The sequence below is a fragment of the Choloepus didactylus genome, chromosome 7 (genome assembly GCF_015220235.1).
Source record: "Choloepus didactylus isolate mChoDid1 chromosome 7, mChoDid1.pri, whole genome shotgun sequence".
In the NCBI taxonomy this organism is placed as follows: Eukaryota; Metazoa; Chordata; class Mammalia; order Pilosa; family Megalonychidae; genus Choloepus; species Choloepus didactylus.
Window position 1 is genome coordinate 5,628,392 of NC_051313.1, and position 27,260 is coordinate 5,655,651.

General features: G+C 40.7%; 1 protein-coding gene across 8 annotated transcripts in view; it reads right to left on the reverse strand.

Annotated features, from left to right (window-relative positions):
- The window catches only part of VTA1 (vesicle trafficking 1), a 94,911-nt gene extending 73,441 nt beyond the window's left edge, over nucleotides 1–21,470 (reverse strand). For all 8 annotated transcript variants that reach the window (XM_037842932.1, XM_037842935.1, XM_037842933.1 and 5 more), the window contains exon 1: nucleotides 21,331–21,470. In XM_037842932.1, coding sequence (XP_037698860.1) covers nucleotides 21,331–21,442 — 112 coding nt within the window. In that variant the 5' untranslated portion in view covers nucleotides 21,443–21,470. The remainder of the gene's footprint in view (nucleotides 1–21,330) is intronic.
- Between the last annotated feature and the right edge of the window lie 5,790 nt (nucleotides 21,471–27,260).

Here is a 27,260-nt window from a genome sequence, read left to right on the forward strand (position 1 = left end):
CTAGCCAAGTTGACACATGAACCTAATCATCAACTTGGTAGCTATACACATCTCCTTAAACCATGCTTAATCTCCAAAAAAAACCCAATAACAGTCATTTTTGCCTCACAATACCCAACTGCCCTGCATACAACCAGAAACAAATTAACTTTCCCCACAATAGGGGGCAACTGTTTGGTTAACATTTACCCTTAAATTTGATATCCTATAACTTAACTGCTATGACATAAAGCTAACACAACTTATAAGGGGCTAAGATAAGGAAGAAAACAAAGATACTTGCTTTATGTGTATATACAGACACACTCATAACAAAACAAGGAAGAAACATTCATTCTATTACAGTCCTCATTTCTGTAACTGGTCATGTGGCCGTAGTTCATATTTATCACTTCTTTCTTCCACTACCCATTCCATGTTCCCTTTACCCTCAGCAAGCCCTTCGGCCAGCCATGGTTCTTTGCCTGTTGGGGTGACCCAAACCTTCATTCCTTAAGTTTTGGGCCACTGGTAGCCCTGCCTGGATCGGGTTGCTGCAGTTCTTCATGGTAGTGCATGGTAGTACTAAGAGACGCCCTAGGGCATCTCCTGTATTCCAGGCAAGCTCTTCTTTACCTCCACTGTACAGCTGCAATCCTACTTCCCCTTGATAGGATTAATCACCCCAGCCAGTACAGTAATCCCCTTCTTTCCTGTTGATTCAGAGGCATAAGGAGCCCAAAGTGGCTGGAGGCAGTCTTTACTTCCAGTTCAATGGAAGCCTTGCTGTATCTCCTGGTGGAAGCACTCCTCCTTTTGGAACTAAGACCTGCTGACCAGAGACAGGAAGCAATAATGTTTCTAGTGGATGAGAAGAGATAATAGTGAGTGATGCCACTCCCATTTCCATCCTTTGATTCCTTGACCCATGAATCCTGGCCATGGGAGAAAACATACAGTAGACACTGATTTAGAGCATACACAGCATCTGGGAGAACACTGCCCCAGCCCTGCTAGTTGGCACCCTAACTGAATCTTCAAAGGCCATTCCACCATTCCATCAATCCAGCAACTTCAGGATGATGGGGAACATGGTAAGGCCAGAGAACTTTATGAGCAGGTGCCCATTCTCGTACTTCATTTGCTGTGAGGTGGGTTTTTTGATCAGAAGCAATTGCACCGTGATGATGGCTAAGGCATTGTGCAAGTCCGTGGATGGTAGCTGTGGCAGAGCATTGTGTGCAGCCAAGGCAAACCTATATCTAGAGTATGTGTCTACTCCAGAACAAAACACTGCCCCTTCTATGATGGAAGTGAGCCAATGTAATCAACCTGTCATCAGGTAGCAGGTTGATCATCTTGGGGAATGGTGCCCTATTGGGGACTGAGTGCTGGTCTCTGCTGCTGGCAGGTTGTGCACTATATCCAGTGGCTGTACCCAGATCAGGCTTGGTGAGTGGAAGCCCATGTTGCTGAGCCCATGCATAACCTCCATCCCTCCCACCACAGCCACTTTGCGACAGGAATGGCTGGGAAAAGAGGATAAACAGTGTATACAGAATGGGTCATCTTACCCACTTGAGTATTAAAATCCTCCTCTGCTGAAGTCACCCTCTGGTGAACATTCACAAGGGGCATAAATATCTTCACGTTTTTGGCCCACTCAGAAAGGTGTACCCACATACCTCTTCTCCAGAACTCATTGTCACCAATTCTCCTATTAAGTTACTTCCAAGTCCCTGACCATCCAGCCAAACAACTGGCGACAGCCCAGGAATCAGTATACAAATGCATCTCTAGCCATTTCTCCTTCCAAGCAAGATAAAAAACCAGGTGTACTGCTCAAAGTTCTGTTCACAAGGAGGAATTCCCTTCACCACTGTCCTTCAGAGATGTCCCAGAAAGGGGCTGTAGTGCTGCAGCTGTCCACCTTGGAGTAGTGCCTGTATATCATGTAGAACCATTTGTAAACCAGGCCAGTTTTTTCTTCCTCAGTCAACTGATTGTAAGGAACTCCTCAACAGGCCATAGCTGTGGGCTGGCAAAGAGAAGATAATGTGGCAGGAGTGGGGGCTATGAACATTTGGGCCACTTATGTTACTCACTTGTGCCTTCAGAGTCTGCTCGAGCCCTATCTCATATATACCACTTCTATTTCTTGATGGGCATGCTGGTGTACATGCCCAACTTTATGGCTTGGTGGATCAGATAACACCCAGTTCACAGGCAATTCAGGTCTCATGGTAACTTGGTGGCCCATGGTTAAGTGTTAGGTCTCTACTAAGGCCCAGAAGTAGGCCAAAGCTGTTTCTCAAAAGAAGAGTAGTTATCTGCAGAGGATGGCAAGGCTTTTCTCCAACCTCCTAAGTGTCTGCTCTGGGATTTTCCTTTGGGGGCCTGCCAAAGGCTCCAGACAGTATCTCTATTTCCCACTGTCACTTCCAGCATCATTGCACAGCAGCCTGGACCTGTTGCAGAGCCTCTTCTTGTTCCGGTCCCCATTCAAAACTAGCAGCTTTTAGAGTCATTCAATAAACAGGCCAGAGTAGCACACCCAAATGAGGAATATGTTGTCTCCAAACCGAAATGGCCAACTAGGTTGTATGAGGGGCCAGATATAATAGCTTATCCTTCACCTTAGAAGGGATATCTCTACATGCCCTACATCAGTGGACACCTAGAAATTTCACTGAGGTGGAAAGACCCTGAATTTTTGTAGATTTATCTCCCACCTTCTGACACGCAAATATCTTACTGATAAGTCTAGAGTAGTTGCCACTTCTTGCTCACTAGGTCCAATCAACATGTTATCAATATAATGGACCAGTGTGACGTTTTGTGGGAGGGAGAAATGAACAAGGTCCCTGCAGACAAGATTGACACAGGGCTGGAGAGCTGATATACCCCTGAGGTATACTGCTGGCCTTGCCAGCTGACAGCTGTTTTTGGTGGTCCTTACTAATAGCTGTTGAGAAAAAGGCATCCGCCAGGTCAATAGCTACATACCAGGTATCAAGGGATGTGTTAATTTGCTCAAGCAACAGTACCACATCTGGAACAGCAGATGCTAGTGGAGTCACCACCTGGTTAAGTTTATGATAATTCACTGTCATCCTCCAAGTTCCATTTGTTTTCTGCACAGGCCGAATAAGAAAGTTGAAAGGGGATGTGGTGGGAATCACCACCCCTGCATCCTTCAAGTCCTTGATGGTGGCAATAATCTCTGCAATTCCTCTAGGAATCCAGTATTGCTTCTGATTTACTATTTTGCTAGACAGAGGTAGTTCTAGTGGCTTCCATTTGGCTTTTCCTACCATAATAGCCCTCACTCCACAAGTTAGGGAACGAATGTGGGGATTCTGTTAGTTGCTGACTATGTCTGTTGCAATTTTGCATTCTGGAACTCAGGAAACAGAGATAAAATGGGTCCAAGGACCCACTGTATCCACTGTGAGATGGACCTGAGCTAAAACTCCACATTGATCACCCGACCTCCATAAGCTCCTACTCGGACTGGTGGACCACAGTGATGTTCTAGGTCTCTGGAATCAATTTCACTTCAAAGTTAATGTCTAATAATCCTTGAAATGCCAGATCATTTCCTGTTCCCCAATGCAGAGTTACTCTGGTAAAAGGCCTTATGTCTCTTTGGGGAAGCCTGGGAGGAAGATTAATAGTATAAACCTTTGACAATGTAACAGGGTCCTTCCTCAAGGGTACCTGGCCTTCATCTCATTCAAGGGGCCCTGAGTCTGTAAACTGTTTCAAGTCTGGGAACTGATTAAGGGAACATGATTCTCTGCTTTTATAATTCAAATTAGACTTTCTAACCTGACCTAGAACTCTTCGGCTTATACAGATCAAGTAAGAATTTAGTAGACTGACAATGTATTTTATTTCTAGGTACCCCATTATCTACTAGCTAACACCATAGGTCTATGCAACTCAGACTGTTTTGATTGCTGCTTTAAGTCTCCTGTCCATTGTGGTAGCCACGCCTACCTTGTCTTTAGCAATTAAATGTTGCTACTTGGCTTCTGCCATCGGGGATCTGATCATCCCCACTGTGTTTAACGCTCTCTAAGGAAACAGAACTGATATATATATATATACACATATATATATTACACTAATATATATAATATACATAATATATATTATGAGGTTTTCATAAGAATTGCCTCATGTGACTGTGGGGATGGGCAAGTCCAAATTCCCCAGGCGAACGCCGATGAAGTTTTTTTATAAATTCCCTGGGAAAACAATCCCCTCTCCTTTTAAAGCCTTCAACTTATTAGATAAGACTTCTGTCGTTGTTGAAGTCATTCTCCTTGGTTGACTGTAACTGTAATCAGCCATAAATGTAATCAACTTACTGATGATTTAAATCCACAAAATATCCTCACAGTAACACCCAGTCCAGTGCTGCCTTGACGAAACAACTAGATACCATAACCTGACCAAGTAGACACATGAACTTAACCATCACATTATGCCTAATATAGAAAAGAGAAAACTTTAAAACAAGGCAATCCAAAGAAAAAGTACAACCCATGAACCTAAAACCATATCTTTTTTCTCAAAAATAATATATATATATGTGTGTGTGTGTATATATATAAAGTTAAGATCATAGTATACCTGTAATTTTGTATCCTGCATTTTCATGTAAACTTTCCCCATGTTATAAAAAAGAGCTTTGGTATATCCAGTACATATACCATAATTTACTTTTACCCATTGGCACACTGATATATATTTAGGTTGTTCTGAGTTTGCCACAAACGTATTCAGGGAGTTCTGCATAAAGTTACTATATTTGTGACTTTTTCCTAAATACAAGTTTTTCCAAAACTGGAATACTGGATTAGAGATACCTTTACAACTCTATACACTTTGTCCAAAGGCTATGCACCAGTTCACAGTCATGTCAACAAAAGATCCACTACATACTCATCTGCATGAGTTACAATTTTGCAGTCAATGTATGGCATGCCACTTTAAATGTACACTTACTAGTAATTAGGCTGAATGTTAATTAGCACACCCTCCTTCAGCTGTTGTATGTTCATGTTCTTTATACACTTATCTATGTGGATCTTTGTTGCTGTTTTTTAAATAGATTTGTATGAGTGTTTTATGTATCAAGGATACAGGTTCTTTGTGTTTAATTGCAAATATTTTTTTCCTCATGCACTGATTGTTAAATTAATTTGTACTATTTGTGTCACACAGAATTTTTAAACACTTACACAGTCAAATCTGTCACACTTACTCTGTGCCTACTTTTCCAGTAAGCATTTTAAGCAATACATCTTTTCAGTGGCAACAGGGATTACATATCTGAAGTAGGAGCTAGGAAGCTATCTAACAGTTTCAGTTTAAGAATGTGAGAGAAACTGAGGAAATAAAATTTTAAAATGTGATGTGATAGATATGAGAGGTGGAAGGAAAGGTTAAGCTTCTAATTCCTTGCTCCGTTTGGGGCTGTCCCTGTTCTTTTAATCCATTCTTGTGGGGGAGACCTATTGTGGGTAGGTCCTTTTCGTTAGGCTATTTCAGTGAGATGTAACCCAGCCCATTCACACTAGGTCTTAGTCCTTTACCGGAGTGTTTGTGAAGACAGTAAAGGCCCAGAGAGCTGAGAGAGAAACACGCAAGGACCCACAGGAGCTGAGAAAGAAATGCCCAGAGCATCTGGAGAGCCACTGAACCAAGAACGAGAAGAGAAGGACCAGCAGACTTCTCCATGCGCCTTCCCATGTGACACAGGAACCCCAGATGCCAGAAGCCTTTCCTCAGAGAAGATATCATCCTCTTGATGCCTTAATTTGGACATTTTCATGGCCTTAGAATTGTAAATTTGTAACCTAACAAATCCCCACTGGAAAAGCCAGCCCATTTCTGTTATATTGCATTCTGGCAGCTTTGGCAAACCAAAACACTTCCTAATAAATTTGAAAATCTGGCAGAAATGGAAGATATTCTACAAAACTTTATCAACATTGGCTGAAGTAAATTTTTGTTTAAATGGAAGAAATTGAGAAATATATAAAATAAGTTCCCATAAAAGAACAAATTTCTGCTTTATCAGTGATTTTTTTAATTTAATGAAAGAGATAAACCTGCTGACTTTTAAATAATTCCAGATATGAGCGAAAAGAAGGAATCTTCTCAATAATCTTTAGAAAGCCAACATAACATTGATAGAAAAAAATCTCAAAATGATAACCCTTTAAAAAAAGAAAAAGCTGAATCAATCTCACACAGGAATATTCTTGGGGAAGTGGGGCAGAGAAAAGAGATGTTAAGAACAATACATAATATAATATATAGATGACTCCAAAAGCATGACATAAAAGGGAAAAACTGCTAAAGTGGACATCATCAAAATTACAAACTTTTTCTCTGTGAAAGACCCTATTATAAGGATGAAAAGACAGCCTACAGACTGGGAAAAAATAGCTGCAAGGCAGACATCTGGCAAAGGACCAGTGTCTAGAATATACTAAGAACTCTCAAAACTCAACACTAAAAAAAAACCAAAAAGGCAAAAAACATGAACCGACATTTTATTAAAGAGGATGTACAGATGGCAAATAAACACATGAAAAGATGTTCAACTTCATTGGCCATCAGTGAAATGCAAATGAAAACATGATGACACATCACTACACCCCTCTCAGAATGACTAAAATAAAAAGTGTCAACCCCAAGTGCTGGTAAGGGTGTGGAGAAACAGGACCTCTCCTAAGTGCTGGTGGGGATGTAAAATGGGGCAGCTGCAGTGGAAGGCACTTCGGCAGTTTTTATAAAACGAAGCACATAATCCTCATGTAACCCGACAGCTGCACCCTGAGCATCCACCCCAGGGAGGAGACAGCTTCTCTTCACATCAGCATGGGAACATGGATGTCCGTGGCAGCATTAACTACGTCTGTAGAGCCACAAGCTGGATGGCCCAAGTGCCCTTCAACAGCAGCATGTCAAGCTGTGGTTCGCTGTGCCATGGAACACTACCCAGCATTAGAGAAGGAACAAATGACTGATACACATGACAACTTAGAGCAATCTCCAGGGAATTATGTTGCATGAAAAAAACCGCACGGTTTCATTTAGATAATATTTTCAGGTGACAGACTTTTAGAAAAGAGAAGCAGGCTAGTGGCTGCAGGGTCGGGGAGGTGTGGTTCTGTGGTCGGGGCGGGTGCAGAGGGAGGAGGGTACCAAGGGAAAGCTTAGAAAGTTCTGAAAAGGCAAGAGGCTCACGACCCTGGAAACCACACTGGGTCTTGCTGTGTGTGGACTTGGGAACCCACTCGTGGCATGCAATCGTTTAGACAGAATCCGGGCACACGGACGTGCACACAGAAGCGGGGAGCCTGGGGAGGGCTGGTGGACTGCATGGATGTCAACACTCGGACTGCGATCCTGCACTAGTTTTACAAGTTGTTCCTTTTGGGGGGACGGCATGAAGGGCACACGGGGTCTCTGTGTATTGTTTTCTTAAAACTGCATGTGAAACTACAAATATCTCAAAATAACAAGTTAAATTAACAAAAAACAAAAACTAAAAAACTAATGGGGTTCTTTCCTGGAACAGAGGAACGTACTAAATATGAGGAAACATTTCATTATTACTTATTACATTAAAATTTTTTAAATCAAAAGCATATTAGCAGCCCCTTATAGTCAAAAAGTAATTTGATGAGCTTCAACATGCATTCCCAATTTTAAAGAAAAGACCAAACAACAAAAAAGTTAGAAATACAGGAATATTAAGGTAACAATTTTAAAAATGATCAAACACTAGAGAAATTCCATGAAGGCCAGAGATAAAGCATTACTGGAAGGTAAAAATACTGGAAAAGAGGCGGCCTGATGTGCACCTAATCTGTGGATAAACGTATGAGTTGGTTCAAAGCTATTATAACCCAGTAGGAACTATGACACCATGGATGTGGGCTGCCTCCATCACAGCTCCTTACTGCTGAGTGACAGCGTGCTACAGAGTCGTGAATTACCGCATGGCTCCTTTCTTCAATCAACAGATAACATTTTCAAGTGTCCACCAGGTCTCAGGTGCTGCAGGAGGAGCCAGAGATTCCCTGATTATCAACATAAGACACACTCCCTACTCGCAGAGCCTACATTGTAGTGATGTAGTGATGTGCACCTAATCTGTGGATAAACGTATGAGTTGGTTCAAAGCTATTATAACCCAGTAGGAACTATGACACCATGGATGTGGGCTGCCTCCATCACAGCTCCTTACTGCTGAGTGACAGCGTGCTACAGAGTCGTGAATTACCGCATGGCTCCTTTCTTCAATCAACAGATAACATTTTCAAGTGTCCACCAGGTCTCAGGTGCTGCAGGAGGAGCCAGAGATTCCCTGATTATCAACATAAGACACACTCCCTACTCGCAGAGCCTACACTGTAGTGATGTATTAATGCCTAGAGAGGAGGGGTTCATTAAATATTTATGAATGTCAGTTACGGGCCCAGTGGTAAAGGAAACAGATCTGGATTCCCATCCTCCAGAAGAACCCACACGCACGGTAAAGTAAGTAGATGCTCGTAATACGGTGTGGTCAGATGAGGAGAATTTCTAGACCATCCTTAAGAAGTCACAAAAGGCAACCCTCAAGAAGAGAAATCTGTGCTGGATCAGCAGGAGTGAGGTGGCCAAGTTAACAGGAAATCGGAGGGCGTTCCAGCTGAGAGCGGCTTGTAACACCCTGAAATAAAAGCTTGGTGCTTTTACAAATCAACAAGTAGCTTAGTAAAATAATTTTGAATTTTTTTCTCACAAAGAATTCTTTGCTTTAAGAATTTAGAAAATTCTTGTCTGCTGTAAGACTATAGAAATGTGCCCGTTCCTATATCCTTAAATTGACATCTAAAACTTATCATCCCAAGTTTAAATTTGTGATTTCTGTACAACACCAAATACTGACATCTTAAAATTATCCTATCGAAGGCGGGGCAAGATGGTGGAGTGGTGAGGTCTAGGTTGTAGTTACTCCTGTGGGGCAGTTGGTAGAAAGCCAGGAACTGCGTTGACTGGTACACCACAGAGGAATTTGAGATTGGGCAAACTCCATACAACACTCACGAATGTGTGGAATAGCTGAGATCGGCGAAATCTTTAAGTTCTCAAGGCCAGGAGGCCCATGCCCCTCCCTGCCAGGCACAATCCCAAGGGAGGAGGAGCCATCGGTGCTGGGAACCAGGGGGGAGAATGAAAGCTGCAACCATAGGTAAACTGAGAGCAGACACCGGAAAATCTGGGTGCAGTCAGCCCAGTGGAGAGGAGATAGGGCTAGCAAAACAGCAAAAAAATAGAAAACAAAATAAAAACAATGACTTTTTGGAGTCAGGTGAACATAATACAGAGAAGGGCAGGGCTCATACAAAAATCAGACACATACCCAAATCCAGGGAGGGAGGGCCCTTGTCTAAAAAGCCAGCTTCTCCGATTTCCTGATTGCTCCTTAATCACCCTCAACTCCTGGTCTTTTAGCATTTCAATAGCCCATTAGATCTGCAGAGACTGTAAATAGTCCATACTGGGCCCTTCCTTTTTTTTTTTTTTTTTTAATATTTTTCTCTTTTTCTAAAACAATTACTCTAAGAAGCCCACTGCAGAAAGCCTCAAAGACTTGCAATTTGGGCCCAGGCAAGAACAGAACTAACATAGCTCTGAGAGACAAAGCAATAAGTCTGGTGGTGGAGAAAGTTTGCTAAACACTGTAACTTCCCAGCCCTTTTGGGAGCTCAGATCCCAGGGTTTGGAATTCATTAACTAGCTTCAGTCAACCATGTCCTGGACCGGGTTAGGGTCACCTGGAGAACTAAAAGCTCCCCGCCTCCTTACACTGGTGGAGGAGCTGCGGGCTGGCAAGTGCCACCTGCTGGATAGCACAGGAGAAGCACAGAGTCTAAAGGCCTCACAGGAGGGTCTCATTTTCAAGGAATCTCCATACCCTCCTCCCGAGACCTGGGCCTCTCCGGACTAGGAAAATCTGACTGGGGCTGACAATACCTGAGGAGATCACCACACAAAAAGGCTACACAGAGGCAGGGCAAGAAACAGAAAAACAAGAGGTGAAAAACTCTGATCAACTAAACAGAATCTAAGTTAAAGGTCTAGAATAAGCTGAACTAAACACCAAAGGTTAGAGAACAAAGCTAACCAGCAAGAAAATCCTAGGTAAAAGAGTGAAAACAAGCTCCAGAATAAACTAATCAAGAAAGTCAGATGCCTAGACAGCTTAAGATAATCAGCCATACTAGGAAACACGAAAACATGAATCACCAACACGAACTAATACTTCAACTGAGATACAGGAGTTGCAATGAACTGAAGGAAGAACTAATTGGAGATGCTCAAACAAATCTAAATCAATTCAAAAATCTCGTCAATGAACTAAGGGAAGACACAGCAAAAGAGTTGAAGGATATAAGAAGGACACAGGATGACCACAGGGAAGAATTCATAAACTTGAAAAAACAAATGACAGAACTTATGGGAATGAAGACCATAATGGAGGAGATGAAAAAGACAATGGAGGGATACAACAGATTTGAACAGGCAGAAGAAAGGATCAGTGAATTGAAAGACCAGACATCTGAATTCACACACATGAAAGAACAGATGGTGAAAAGAATGGAAAAATATGAGCAGGGTCTTAGGGAGCTGAGTGACAACATGAAACACACAAACATACGTGTTATGGGTGTCCCAGAGGGAGAAGAGAGGGGGAAAAGGGCAGACAGAATAATAGAAGAAATAACCACTGAAAATTTCCCAACTAAAATTAGAGATTCAAGAAGTACAGCACACCCCAAACAGAATAGACCCCAATAGACCTACTCCAAGACACTTACTGATCAGATTGTCCAATGTCAAAGACAAAGAATTCTAAAAGCAGCAAGAGAAAAGCAATCCGTCACATACAAGGGAAGCTTGATAAGACTATGCACAGATTTCTCCACAGAAACCATGGAAGCGAGAAGACAGTGGTATGATATATTTAACATACTGAAAGAGAAGAACTGCCAACCAAGAATTCTATATCCAGCAAAACTGTCCTTCAAAAATGAGGGAGAGATTAAAATATTTTCAGATAAACAGACACTGACAGAGTTTGTGAATACGAGACTGGTGCTACAGGAAATACTAAAGGGAGTGCTACAGGCTGATAGGAAAAGACAAGAGAAAGAGGTTTGGAGAGGAGTGTAGAAATGAAGATTATCAGGAAGGGTAAAAAGAGAGAGAGGAAAAAATAAGACATGACATATAAAATCCAAAAGACAAAATGATAGAAGAAAGTACTGCCCTTACAGTAATAACACTAAACGTTAATGGAATTAACTCTCCAATAAAAAGACACAGACTGGCAGAATGGATTAAAAAACAAGACCCATCTATATGCTGTCTACAAGAAACTCACCTTAGACACAAGGACAAAAATAGGCAGAAAGTGAGAGGTTGGAAAAAAATATTTCATGCAAAGAGCAACCAGAAAAAAGCAGGAGTAGCTATATTAATATCAGAGAAAGTAGACTTCTAAAGTAAAACAATTAAAAGAGATAAAGAAGGACACTATATATTAATAAAAGGGTCAATTCATCAAGAAAACATAATAATCATAAACATTTATGCACCAAGTCAAAGGTCCCAAAATTCATGAGGCAGACACTTAGAACACTGAAAGAAGAAGTAGATAACTCCACAAGAAAAGTTGGAGACTTCAATACACTGCTCTCATCAATGGATAGAACATCTAGGCAGAGGCTCACTAAGGAAATGGAGATGTTGGATTGTAAGATAAATGAACTAGACTTGACAGACATTTATAGAACACTACCCCCACAAAAGCAGCATACACATTCTTCTCGAGTGCTCATGGATCATTTTCTAGGATAGACCACATGCAGGGTCACAAAGCAAGTCTCAACAAATTAAAAAATAATGATATTATAAAAAACACTATCTCAGATCATAATGGAATAAAGTTGGAAATAAATAACAGGCAGAAGATTGAAAAATTCACAAATATATGGAGACTAAACAACACACTCTTAGAAAACCAGTGGGTAAAGGAAGAAATTACAAGAGAAATTAGTAAATACCTCGAGGCAAATGACAATGAAAACACAACATATCAAAACTTATGGGATGCAGCAACGGCAATGCTGAGAAGGAAATTCATTGACTTAAATGCCTATATTAAAAGAGAAGAGAGAGCAAAAATTGAGGAATTAACTGTCCACCTGGAAGAACTAGAGAAAGAACTGCAAATAAACCCCAAAGCAAACAGAAGGAAAGGAATAACAAAGATCAGAGCAGAAATAAATGAAACTGAGAACAGGAAAACAATAGAGAGAATCAACAAAACCAGCCAGAAGCTGGTTCTTTGAGAAAATCAACAAAATAGATGGACCCCTAGCTAGGCTAACAACAACAAAAAAAAGCAGATGCAAATAAATGCAGTCAAAAACGGGAAAGAAAACATAATTACTGACCCTGGAGAAATAAAGGAGATAATGAGAAGATACTATGAGCAACTATACACTAAGAAACTGGACAACTTACATGAAATGGACAACTTCCTAGAAAAGCATAAACAACCAACACTGACTTGAGAAGAAACAGAGGACGTCAACAACCAATCACAAACAAAGAGATTGAGTCAGTCATCAAAAAGCTCCCAAAAAAGAAAAACCCAGGACCAGACGGCTTCACATGTGAATTCTACCAAGCATTCAAGAAAGAATTAATACCAATCCTGCTCAAACTCTTCAAAAAAATTGAAGAGGAGGGAAAACTACCCAACTCATTCTATGATGCCAACATCACCCTAATACCAAAATCAGACAAAGATACTACAAAAATAGAAAATTATAGACCAATCTCTTTAAGAATATAGATGCAAAAATACTCAACAAAATACTTGCAAATCGAATCCAGCAGCATATTAAATGAATTACACACCACCACCAAGTGGGGTTTATTCCAGGTAAGCAAGGTTGGTCCAACATAAGAAAATCAATTAATGTAAATACCACATCAATAAATCAAAGCAAAAGAACCACATGATCATCTCGATCGATGCAGAAAAGGCATCTGACAATTCAATATCCTTTCTTGATGAAAAAACTTCAAAGGATAGGAATAGAAGGGAATTTCCTCAATACGATAAATGCAATATATGAAAAACCCACAGCTAACATCGTAGTCAATGGGGAAAGACTGAAAGCTTTCCTTCTAAGATCTGGAACAAGACAGGGATGCCAACTGTCACCACTGTTATTCAACACTGTGCTGGAAATTCTAGCTAGAACAATCAGGCAAGAAAAAGAAATAAAAGGCATCCAAATTGGAGAGGAAGAAGTAAAACTTCCACTGTTTGCAGATGACATGATTCTATATGTAGAAAATCCAGAAAAATCTACAGAAAAGCTATTAGAGCTCATCAATGAATACAGCAAAGTGACAGGCTACAAGATCAACACACAAAAATGTGTAGTGTTCTTATACACAAGTAATGTGCAACAAGAGGAAGAAATAAAGAAAATTCCATTTACAATAGAAACCAAAAGAAACAAGTATTTAGGAATAAATTTAATGAAGGTCACAAAAGACCTATACAAAGAAAATTACAAGAAACTGCTAAAAGAAATTGAACAGGACCTAAAAAAATGGAAGAACATACCATGTTCATGGATTGGAAAACTAAGTATAATTAAGATTTCAACTGTACCTAAACTGATTTATAGATTCAATGCAATACCAATTAAAACCCCAACAACTTACTTTGCAGAAATAGAAAAACCAATAACCAAATTTATTTGGAAGGGCAAGGTGCCCCGCATAGCCAAAAATATAATAACATGGATGAACCTTGAGGACATTATGTTGAGTGAAGACAGCCGGAAACAAAAGGACAAATACTGTATGGTCTCACTAATATGCAATAACACTAATGAGCAAACTTTGAGAGTTAAAAGCTGATAATACAGGCTACCAGGAGATAGAGGGTAGAGATCAGGCAATTGATGCTGAAGGACTATAGAAATGTTCAGCAGGATTGATTGTATAGATCCAGAAACAGATAGCATAATACTGTGTAATGGTAGCACAATATTGTAAGTTAATGGAACAAAGATGTCTATAAGTAAAGCTGAAAGAGGTGGGATGGGGAATGTATGACTCCAGAGGTAAAGATAGATGATGAAGACTGGGACTGTATAACTTGGCAAAAACTGGAGTGGCCAATGACTATTGCTAAATGTACAAATATAAAAATGTTCTCACATGTGGGAGAACAAATGAATGTCAACCATGCAAAGTGTTCAAAAAGGGATGGTATTTGGGAAAAAAAAAACATAATCAAAGCAAAGTGTAGTCTATGGTCAACAGTAACATTCCAATATGCTTCCATTAAATGTAACAAAGGCAATATACCAAAGTTAAATGTGTATGAGAGGGGGATATAAGGGAGGGACATGGGATTCTTGGTAGTAGTATTGTTTTTTGTCCTTACTATTATATTGTATTGTATGATATTTTTCTTTTTCTTTTTATTATCTATTATTCACCAAAAAAAAAAACAAAACACTTTTTCATAATAATCAATATGTTCAAGTACTGACTATGGTGATAAATGTACAACTATGTGATGATGCTGTGAACTGATTGTACGCTGTGGATGGCTGTATGTTATGTGAATATATCTCTACAAGTTTGTAGAAAAAATATAAATAGAGGTAAAAGTGCTGGAGAAAACATGGAGAGAGGGATGTACCTATTTACTGTTGATGATAAGGCAGAATGGCTTAACTTTCTTGAGGTCACTGTGGTAGCTCCACAAGAAACTAAGTATGTGGGGCCATAAGGTTCTACAACCTCATTACAGGGTATGTATTTGGAAGATCTGAGAGCAGAGACATGAATGGACACTTGCACACTGGTGTTTATGGAGGCAGTATTCATGATTTGCAATGGGTGGAGGTGGCCTAAGTGTACACTGACTGAGGAACAGAATGGTGAACTGTGGTGTGTGCATACAATGGAATATTGAGCAACTATGAGCAGGAGCGAAGTTGTGACACACCCTAAGAGGTGAATGGATCCTATAGAAGGCATTTTGAGTGAAGTATGCCAGAAACAAAGGCAAACACTATAATACCTCACCAATATGGACTAACTACAATGTGTAAACTCAGAATTGAAGCTTAGAGCACAGCCTAACAGGGAAATGACTATTGTAATGGTCCCTAGATTGTAAGCTCTTACAGCAGTCAAATCTAATCCTGAAATGTAATGGCTATCTTCAAACTCTGAGATGTTCATCCCTTAATGTATAACCTGATTGGTCTCCGGAACATTGGGTATCTGTGTTACACCTGAAATTCAGAGCTAGAGCTTGGTAGATATGAATATCAGTATTAACGCATATAGCAACTGTTTAAAAAAAAGGCTGAAATACAGCCCAGACTTCAATTAGAGATATGAATAAAGCAGATTGGTTAAGACTAGAGCAAATCAGGCCAAAGGGTAAAGGTTGAAACTGTGTTCAAACTTCAACTTTCATGTGAGACCATGGGAAGAGATGTTTATTTGGTGCAGCATCTATATTTTCTAAACAATATATCTTCTGCAGTCAGGTTGTTCAAACACTACAATTACATGGAACTTTGAATAGGAAGGAAGCTATGGTAGGTATGTATAGATTAGAATGAAATAGCAACACATCCTAAAGTAATTTGGGTGTAGAATAAAAATACATATTTGGGACCCCCCTGAAGAGCTGGGGGAGAATGCAGAAGTGTTGGACTTCCTCACCTGGATTGTTGCTGATGTTCTCACAAACATTGGAACTGACGACTTGATGTGCTGAGCCCTCTATCTTGGGGCTGGCCTCTATGAAGCTTGTTGCTGCAAGGAGAGGCTAAAACTGCTTATAATTGTGCCTAAGAGTCTCCCCCTGAGCGCCTCTTTGTTGCTCAGATGTGGCCCTCTCTCTCTAACTAAGCCACCTTGGCGGGTGATCTTGTTGCCCTCCCCCTCTACGTGGGACCTGACTCCCAGGGGTGTAAATCTTCCTGGCAATGCAGGATATGACTCCCGGGGATGAATCTGGGAATGAGAACATATTCTTGACCAAAAGAGGGATGCGAAATGAAATGAATAAAGCTTCAGTGGCTGAGAGATTTCAAATGTAGTTGAGAGGTCACTCTGGTGGACAGTCTTATGCACTATATAGGTAACACTTTTTAGGTTTTAATATATTGGAATAGCTAGAAGTAAATACCTGAATCTACCCAGTAGCCTTGACTTTTGAAAACGATTGTATAACAATGTAGCTTACAAGGGGTGCCAGTGTGATTGTGAAAACACTGTGATTGCACTCCCTTTATTCAGTGTATGGATGGATGAGTAGAAAAATAGGGACAAAACCTAAATGAAAAATAGGGTGGGATGCGGGGGGGTGATTTGGGGTTCTCCTTTTATTTTTATTTTTTATTCTGATTCTTTCTGGTGTAAGGAAAATGTTCAAAAATAGATTGGGGTGATGAATGCACAACTATAAGATGGTACTGTGAACAGCTGATTGTATACCATGGATGACTGTATGGTATGCAAATATATCTCAATAAAACTGAATTTAAAAAAATTATCCTATCACTTATTCAAATGTAAATATCACAGCAGTATGTTATCTATCATAATCTAAAATATAAAACACTCTTTCTTAAGAATCAGAAACTTTGCAGTGTTCTTTTTCTTTTTAAACCCCATTTCCATTTACTTACTCTATACAATGCTATTATAAAGGAATATATTTGTATATTCAAAAGTTGATCATCTTATCACAGTTCTCTGCAAAAAAAAGTGCATAAAATTGGAATTTAAATTTTTACAAAATTTCTTGTGAAATAAGGTGCTAAGTACCAAAATTTTTTCTCTGGAATTGAGCTTTTGCAATTATTGTAATACATAGTTTGTCAAAACAACATAAATATTACACATTTTAATGATAATTAAATATAAAAATAAAAACTTTCAGAAATACATCTTTATAATGAGTTAAATCACATACAACCCACTTCATTTCTGAATTCTAAAATAGAGAGAAGCCACAGCCTCTTATGAGCATGTTGCTTCGAAGAAATAAGGTAACGCCACCTTTAGGATTTCTCTCTTGCTCTTTCCGCTCTGCTCTCTCAACTCAGGAACAAAATTCTTAATAATGCTGCAAGAAGTAAGAGGTAAGTCTCTCAGTGAAAACTCTTTCCACTGGGGAATCTGGAGCACCGCAACACAGCACAGTTTTCACTACCAGGCACTGCCCTTAGCAAAGACATGTGCAAGCATAAGAGACGCTGAAAGACTGAGAATTTTCTGCTGTGGCCCTTCCATGTCCTTGTCCCCCTCCCCATCTCCCTCACACACATGACCTGCTCTGAAACTCCCTGCACGCCTCTTGATAAAATCCCAGAGGATACCAACAAAGGCTGCTAATCTCTAAGGACTCCTGTCTCGTCTCAGATCCAACTGTGACCACCTCTTCCTGAAAGGAGACAAACTCCAGCTGACCCTCCCCAGCTTAGGAAATTCCCACCCTCCTTTCCCATGCCTGGGCAATTCTGAATCAATGCCTGGTATTTTCAGATAAAGGCCGCTTCTCTGCTATGGTTGATTTTCTCCTTCATAAGACAAGGGAAGACAGGCAGCTCTACCTAACACCTGCTTAAAGGAGGCTCCACCAATGCCAGTCATTCCAATTGTCCCTTTTTTTAATGGGCCTGCTGGAGGACTTTCCACCTTCTCCCTGAGGGCAATGCAGCTTAACAATATTCATGGTGGGAAAAGGATGCCTCCCTTCTTCAAAGTAGGGCAACTCGAGCAGGAAATGGGAAAGGAGAAGCAGCCACCACTTTGCTTCCTGACCATGGGAGCTCTGGCAGGAAGATCAATGGGAAAGAAAACACGTGGAAGCTGAGAATGGAGACACTGCTTCTCTCAGAACTACCTGCTCAGCCTGTCAGAAAAGCACAGGTTAATGCACCCATCTGGGGGGCCCAGAAGCACCTAGCAGCCTCCTGTACAACAGCTACAGGAATTATCAGACAGAGAACACAAATATAAATACATTTAAAATGCTTCACGAAATGATTGTTTTAAAAATGTCACTAGAAACAAGGAACTATCAGAAATGGTTAGGCTGATTTGAAAACAAAAACATAAACAGAACATTCAGAAATAAAAAATGAAAGCAGAAATCCAACACATTGGTTAAACAGGATATATGGAAGTGAAGACAGACCTAAAGAAATTACACAGAATATGGAGACTGAGAGACAAAGCTGAAAAATATGAAAGAATTAAGAGACAAGGAAATTAAAGGAAAGGGTGTGACCACACCTAATCAAATTTCAGGAGAGAGTAGAGATTAATAGATGAGAAGCAATATTTGAACAGTTAATAGTAGTGAATTCTCCAGAATTGATAAAAGATACCAATCTATAGATTCAGGAAGCCCAACTCCTAAGCAAGATACAAAAAAGCAATCAAGGTCTAGACCAGCCAGAATATAAATCCTAAACGGAGAGACTGATAAATTGGCTGAATTTTAAAATTAAGAAATTTGAACAAGAAAGGATTCCTAAATAGAATGAGAAATCAAACTATGATGTGGGAAAACACATTTGCAACCTATACAAGAAAGGATTAGAATTAGATTAAGAAAAGACAATGGAAAAGAAAAATAGACATAAAAAATAGGCATTTCAAAAAAGAATTACAAATGGTTAACATACGAAAAAATGCTCAACCTCATTAAGAGTAATAGAATTGCAAATTTTGCTCCAATGAGACACCACTTCACATGCACCATACAGGCAAAAATTTAAATGTCTAATACCATGAAATGTGGTAGGCACATCAGTATGGGTTTTACTGTTCTTAAATCTTGCAAGTACATTATACATGTTCTTTTTTATGCATATGTTTCATTAAGTGCCACCGGGATTTCACAATGGAAATGTTGGTTTATGACCCTGGTGGGGCAGTTTCAGCGAAATACTTGACGTGAAAACCAGATGGCAGTGGGCTCAGAAGGCTCTGGGGATGCGGAAACAAGACAAGTACAGATGCCGCTGACCTATGGAACTGGGCAGATGGGACTGCAAGGTTAGGGACTGTTGTGGTGAGAGCTTCTTTTAAATGAGATGGGGGCAAGTTTAGACAGGAAGAGCAAAAAGAAACAGCTGACCTAGGTCCCTGAGCAGTCACACAGGATAGGGAATCATTTTAGAGAGAAGCAGGGGTACGTCCTCATCACATCACTTTCCCCCTTGCTCTACCCGCTCCAGCCATGATGGCCCCCTTGGTCCTCCTTGAGCATTCCAAGTACGTCCTGTCTCAGGGGCTGTGTGCCTGCTTTTCCCTCTCTCTAGAACACTCTTCCCCAGGCGGTGCAAGGCCCTTCACTTCTTTCAAGTCTTACTCAGAGACCTTGGTGAGAACTTCCCTGAGCACCCTGAACCTGAAACCCCTCAGCACTCTCTACCACCACTGCTCCTGTTTTTTCTTCAGAACAAAAATCTTTTATTTATTTTATACAACACAGTCATGTTATAATCCCCAGGCCCCACACGGTATTGAGGTGCCATGAACACAGCTGTAACCCCTGCACCAATAATGCTTTACATGTGGAAGAGGCACAATGAATACATGTTGAATGGTTAACAGTCTCCGCTTGAGGAACCTGAAGAACAAGTATAATGCAAACAATGTTGCAAGATTTGGACAGAATGAGGTAAAAAAGCACAGAGAGGAATGAACTTCTATCTACAGAAGAGGTGACATTTGAGCTGGATCTTGAATAACAAGTAGTTTCCCATGTGAAGAAAAGAGGTGGACATTCCAAGAGAGTAAAAAATGGAAAAGCCTGAAAGAGTTCTGCACGTTTGGGAAATGAAGATGGGATAGACCACGGCAGGGATGACCCTGAAGGGTCTGCGGGCCTGATTTTAGCAAACCTGGAGGCTTCCCCAAGAGAGGACACAGTGCATTGATCATCTTAACTATAAAAACCCTTGTCAGAAGACTTATAGAGTTGTTCTGTCACTTGTTTTATTTGCTGTTAAAGATGTAATAGTATGGAATATAAAATAAAGTCTAAACAACTGGAACCTTCAATGCAAAGGAAAAATTTGGAACAAATTTAATTTGCATTTTCCGTCAATTGTAGATTTCACGTATCCCAATCAACCAAACTGAAAATCCTGCTATCCAATTCTCAGACCCAGGTATTGTTTAAGGAAGTCAAAACTGAAAATTTTTCCTTGGGGAGAGAGAATAACCTGGGTGAAAAGGTCAAATTCAGCTTCTTCTTCCTTAGTAGCAGACACCTTCCAGGGAACCATCTGTATGTTTCTGAATGGGCGTGGCATGCAGCTTGTCATAATTTACCAGCACTTATTATTGATTCCAACTACTGCCTATCTTCCTTTTGCTTGCATAGCTACTCTCTTCACTTAGCCCAACTCAGTTACGCAGGATCCCTTGGTGAGGACAGAAGGCTTCTGCGCACACTCAGAAGGAAAACCGTGGGCGGTGCTTTCCACAGTTTACTTGCCTGTGGTCAGCTCAGGAGCACCTGGTGGTGGCCACCGGGGTGCTTTGGGCGTCTTCATGGCATCCCTGTGCAGGCCAGAAGCCAAAGCTCAGGTGAAGGGCCCAGGGGCGGGGCCTGCCTGGGGTCACAGCTCAGGTGCAGGGACCGGGGGCGGGGCCTGCCTGGGGTCACAGCTCAGGTGCAGGGACCGGGGCAGGGCGTGCCTGCTGTCACAGCTCAGGTGTAGGGCCCGGGGGCGGGGCGTGCCTGCGGTCAAAGCTCAGGTGAAGGGACCGGGGACGGGGCCTGCCTGGGGTCACAGCTCAGGTGCAGGGACCGGGGCGGGAAGTGCCTGCTGCCAAAGCTCAGGTGTAGGGCCCGGGGGCGGGGCGTGCCTGCGGTCAAAGCTCAGGTGAAGGGCCCAGGGGCGGGGCCTGCCTGGGGTCACAGCTCAGGTGCAGGGACCGGGGCGGGAAGTGCCTGCTGTCAAAGCTCGGGTGTAGGGCCCGGGACCTGCCTGCGGTCAAAGCGCAGGTGAAGGGCCCGGGAGCGGGGCCTGCCTGGGGTCACAGCTCAGGTGCAGGGACCGGGAACGAGGCCTGCCCGGGGTCAAAGCGCAGGTGAAGCACCCGGGCCGGGGCCCGCCAGAGACCAGGGCGCGAGTGGGCCCGGGTGTCGGTGGTCAGAGGGAGCGTCCGCTCGGGAGGACTCACAGTAGTAGGCCACCACCGGGTCCCGCTTGTCGTGCTCCTGCGCCGTCCTCAGGTGATGCTGGATGCTCTTAAACTGCGGGGGGAGCGGCGGCAGCGCGACGAGCGTAGCCATCTCTCCGCGGGAATCACCACTTCCTGCTCGCCCGCCACCTGTACTTCCGCTTCCGGATGCGATGGCGCGCGCAAGGAAAGTCCCGCCCTTTCTCGTTGCTTGGCGACAGCAAGTCAACTATGGGTCCCCAATCGGGACAATCTTGGCGCGCCTGGCTTGCGTCAAGTCGGGAGGGCACAGGGCCTTGGCCGTTCCGGCGCGCGTGACACCAGCGCCTTCTGCCGTTGCGAGAAAGAAGAGCGTCTGATTTGCTTTTTTTTTTGGTTTGTTTTATTTTTTTCTGATTGTGGCAATAGGAGTTGAAAGGGAAAGGCAAGAAGAAAGTTAAAATACGTTGCCTGGGAGAAAGGATGAAGAAAGGCATTAATTGCGTTTTGCACCTTTCAGGAATGATCAGTTCCGGCCCCACAGATAATATGAATAATATCCATTTCTATGATCTTAAAAATTTAAATTCAATTGTTGTGTGATATGAGAGATGATATTTACCGTTTTAAGTTACATTTCTACGTGGACTCGTTGAATAAAATAAACGTTTTCTCAACTTAAACACTAAACATATTAAGTTTAATTGATCTTAGGTACCGAACTGACTAGTGTATATATCAGTGAATGCACGATCTATTGATTGCTTATTTCTGTAGCGTGGTTAACAAATTGCAAAGTATTTTCACATGCATTATCTTTTCTGAATGCACGGATAAGGCATTCAGCATACTTCTTGCTCCATGAGTGTTCAGTAGGACATCAATTTTTCTCCCTACCATCAGTGACTTCAGTTCTTTTTCTCTTCTCTCCATGCTATACTATCATCCTCCTGGACTCTGCACTGCATTTACATCCTCCAATGAACTTCATCTTCTATTTCTTTATTTTTTCTCAGTTTCCAGTTGGTTTAGTTTGCTAAAGTTGCCAAAAATGCAATGCACAGAAATGGGTTGGCTTTTACAAGGGGATCTATTCACTTACAGGTTTACAGTTCTGAGTCTGTAAAAATGTCCAAATCAAGGCATCAACAGTTGATGCTTCTTCCCCAAGGCCTGGCTACCAGAGATCTTGGACTCCTCTGTCACACAGCCAGGCACCTGGCTCATCTGCTGGTCTCTCCCTCCTCTCCTGGATTTCTTTGTTTTCAGCTTCTGGCTGCTCTGCCTGTGGCTTTCTTTCTGAGCTTCTGTGTGAGTCCTTCTCTCTCAGCTTTGGACTTTTCTCTCTGAGCTTCCCTGACTTTTCTCTCTCTCAGCTCCTCTGCAAGCTTCTCTGAATTTCATCTCTTATAAAGGGCTCCTGTAAGAGGATTAAGACCCACCTGAGGTGTGCCTCAACTGAAATAACCTAATCAAAAGGCCCCACTCACAATAGGTCCACACCCACAGAAAGAGATTAGCTTTAAGAACATGATCTTTTCTGAGATACATAATAGCTTCAAACCATCACATTCCACCCTCTGGACCCCCAAAAGAGGGACTTTTCAAATGCAAAATACATTCATTCCATCACAAAATTCCAAAAGTCTTAAATCATTTCTGTAACAATGTTAAGTACAAAGTTTCATCAAAATCAGTTACAGGTGTGGGCTGTCCTGGGGCAAAAATCCCCTCTGGCTGTGGACCTGTGAAACTTGGAACAAGTTATTTGCTTCCAATATACAAAGGAGGGACAGTAATAGAGTAAACATTGTCATTGTCATAGGGAGAAATTGGAGGGAAACCAGAAGCCAGTGATACCACACAGTTCCGAACCCTGCAGGGCAAACTCCATAAGATGTCAAGGTCTGAGAATCACCTGTGGGATGGTGTCTTGTCCTCCAGGTTTGATGGAGTGGCAGCTCCACCCTTTCCATTTGCTTGTACAGCAGCCCTGCTCTCCTTTACTCTTTTCCTATTACTCCTTGATTCCCAAAACTGGTTGCACTTAAAGATCGCCTCAACTAAAAAAATATTGCACTCTTACCTAAAGTCTATTGTCTCAATTTTCTCATCTGTGAAATAGCAATAATACCTTCTCTCCACAGGGCTGTGGAGAACATTGAATGAGTTAATCTGCTAAAAGGCCCTTTGTTGCCTGTTTTAGTTTCCTGACTGCCAAAAAGATGTAATGAGTTGGCTTAAACAATGGGAATTTACTGGCTTATGGTTTTGAGGTGAGCAGAAGTACAAAACTGAGGCAACATCAAGGCAATGTTTTGTCCCAGAAGACTGTGGTGTTGTGGGGCTGACTGCCAGGGATCCTTGGTCTTTGGCTTTTCTGTCACATGGCAACGCACATGGTAATATCCTCTCCTTTCTCTTTCTGGTTCTGTTGACCTCCAGCTTCTTGCTTCTCCCCCAGACTTTCTCTCTCTGTGTCTGAATTTCATTCTGCTTATAAAGGACTTAGTAATAGAACTAAGACCCATCTTGGTTCAGCTGGGCCACCTCTTAACTGAAGTAACCTCATCAAAAGGTCTATTTGCAAAAGTTCACACCCACAGAGACATGTTTTTCTGGGGTACGTAGCTCCAAGCCACTGCAGAATTATAAATAATTAAGGCTTCCAAACAATGGACTTGATACATTGTTCTATTATTAAAAACTTCTTTAATTTCTCTCAGCACTGTTTTGTAGTTTCATTGTATAGGTTAAGCATATATTCTGTTAAATGTGTCCTTACGTATTTCATGGTTTTGGACACTACTGTGAATGACATTTCTTTTAAAATTTCACTTTCATTTTTTGTTACCATAGAGAAATATGGTCAATTTTTCCATAATGACCATGATAAATTTAATTATTAATCCTAGTAGTAACTTTTAGTACATCCCTTAGAATTTTCAACATACGCTATCAAGTTGCCTGTGAAGAAAGTTATTCCTTTTTTTTCCAATCTCTGTCTTTTGTTTTGCTTTTTTTTTTTGTCTCTTGGAACTTATTGAATAAATAAGTATATGGAATACATATTTATTTAATTTTTTTTTCAAGACAGTGTTAAACAGAAGTGGTAAAGGAGACATTCTTGTCTTTCTCCTGATTATGGGAGGAAATTGTTCATTCTTTCACTTCTTTCAGTATTAAAAGTTTTCTTGGATTTTTTTTTATCAAGTTGAGGTAGTTCCCTTTTATACTGACAGTTTTTTTTCTATAATAAATGGATACCAAATTTAATCAAGTGTGTTTGCATTTATTAAGATGATTCATGCTTTTTCTCCTTTATTCCATTAAAACAGTGGAATTATATCAATTGATTTTCAAATGTTTAATTAAAAACACCTCCCATTTATGGATAAACCCCACTGGATCATGATCTTTACAGATATTGCTGGGTTACATTTGCTAACATATTGCTAGGAATTTTTGATGTCAAGGTTACACTGGTCTCACTAAGTAAACTGGTAAGTATTCTTTCCTAATTCCTAAAAGGGGCTGTAGAGTATTCTTATTTCTTCCTTAAACAATTTGATGGAGTTTCCAGGGAAGCCATCTGGGCCTGGACTTTGCTTCATGGGAAGACTTTTAATTTTAAATCTAATTTCTTTAGTAAGTATAGGTTTGATCATAATCTTGTCAGATTTTAGTAATATGTATCTTCCAAGGAATTTGTCTATTTCATTTAAGTATCAAATGCATTCACATAACATTGCCTATGATGTTTCCTTATGATCATTTCAATGTCTTTCAGCTCTATTATGATGTCCGTATTTTGCTTTATGATATGGGTAATTTACCAATTTTTAAAATCTTTTCAAAGAACCAGTTTTGTCTTACTGATTTTATCTATTGTTTTTCAGTGTTCTATTTCAATGTTTTATACTCTTATTTTTATTTCCCTCCTACTCAATTTGTGTTTAAATTGTCCTTTTCATGGCCTCTTATGGTGCGAAGCTTCAATTTATTTTCTAATATAAATGTGGAACTTTTAGTATTTTCCTAATCACTGTTTTAGCTGTTTTCCACAAATTTTGATAAATGAGATTTGCATTATCATTTTCTTAAAAGCAGTTTTTAATTTCCCATTTAATTTCTTCTTAGATCCGTGGTTTAATAAAAGGGTACTAGTTCCCCAAATATTGGGGCATATTCCTGGTGTATTTTTAGTGCTTTCTAATATAATTCTTTAGTATCAGAGAATGCACTCTGCATGATTTCAATCCTTATGGCCCGAGAAGTGGTCTCTCTTGGTGAATGTTTGATGTGCACCTGAAAAGTGTGTGAGGTCTGCTGCTGTTGGGAGAGGGGTTCTCCACGATCAACTCTGCTGGTGATGCAGGATGATGCTGGAGTCCTCTGGATCCTTTCTGATTGCTGTCCACTTCCTTAAGTAAGTACTGGGAGGGGAATGTTGAAATCTTCAACTGTGATTGGATTTATTCCTCTTTTTGATTCTATCAGGTTTTGTTCATGTGTTTTGATGCTCTCCAACTAGCCACATACACATTTACAACTGTTATGCCTCCTGATGAAATTACACTTCTATCATTATAAAATGTTTCTTTTATCCCTGGTAATATACCTTGCCCTGAGATCTACTTGAGTTTTCTAATATTCGTATAGCCAATCCAGCTTTTTGATGCTCACTGTTTGCATGATCTATTTTTCCCTTATTATTCTTATTATCTATATGTAATAATATTTAAGTGTTTTAAATAGCATACTTTAAATATTTTTAAATATTTAATGTGTCGTTCTCTTATAGAGTTGGATCTGGCTTTTTGTTTTTTAATCCTTTTGACAATTTCTGCTCTTTGTTTGCAGTATTAGACTTTTTATATATTTAATGTAGTTTTATTAATGCTTGAGTTTGTTTTCTCCTTGTCCCACCTGTTCTCTTTTCCCTTTTTCTCTTTTATGCCATCTTTTGGATCAATTGTGTGTATATCATGATTCCAAGTATGCCGGTTTGAATGTATTATGTCCCCCAGAAAAAGCCATATTCTTTCATGCAATCTTGTGGGGCAGACATTTTAGTGCTGATTAGATTGGAATCCTTTGAGTGTTTCTGTGGAGATGAGCCCCACCCAACTGTGGGTGATGACTCTGATTGGATAATTTCCATGGAAGTGTGGCTCCGCCCATTCAGGGTGGGTCTAAATTAAATCACTGGAGCCATATAAATGAGCTGGCAAACAGAAGAAACTCAGTGCAGCTGAGAGTGACATTTTAGAGAGGAGCTACAGCCAAGAGGGACACTTTGAAGAAAGCACAAGAGCTGCAGATGAGAGAGAGTTTGAAGACGGCCATTGAAAGCACACTCTTGCTCTGGAGAAGCTAAGAGAGGATAAATGCCCCAAGAGCAACTAAGAGTGACATTTTTGAGGAGCTGTAGCCTAGAGAGAAATGTCCTGGGAGAAAGCCATTTTGAAACCAGAACTTTGGAGCAGATGCTGGCCACGTGCCTTCCCAGCTAACAGAGGTTTTCCGGACACCATTGGCCATCCTCCAGTGAAGGTACCTGATTGCTGATGTGTTACCTTGGACACTTTATGGCCTTAAGACTGTAACTGTGTAGCCAAATAAACCCCCTTTTTATAAAAGCCAATCCATCTCTGGTGTTTTGCATTCTGGCAGCATTAGTAAACCAGAACACTAGGCAATCTCCTTTATTGTCCTGTTTGCCAACATTTTGTGGGTTTGTTTCACTTGTTGGCTTACATTGTATGGCATACATCTTTAAATGATCACAGCGTAGTTTAAGTGATAATATACACACTTACATATAAGAATCCTATGATAATATTTTTCAATAATTGATTTGATTTGTCAGAGGCTTATCTATTTCATTGATTTTTCAAGAACCATCTTCAACTTATTTATCCATTCTACATTGTTTGTTTTCTAATTTA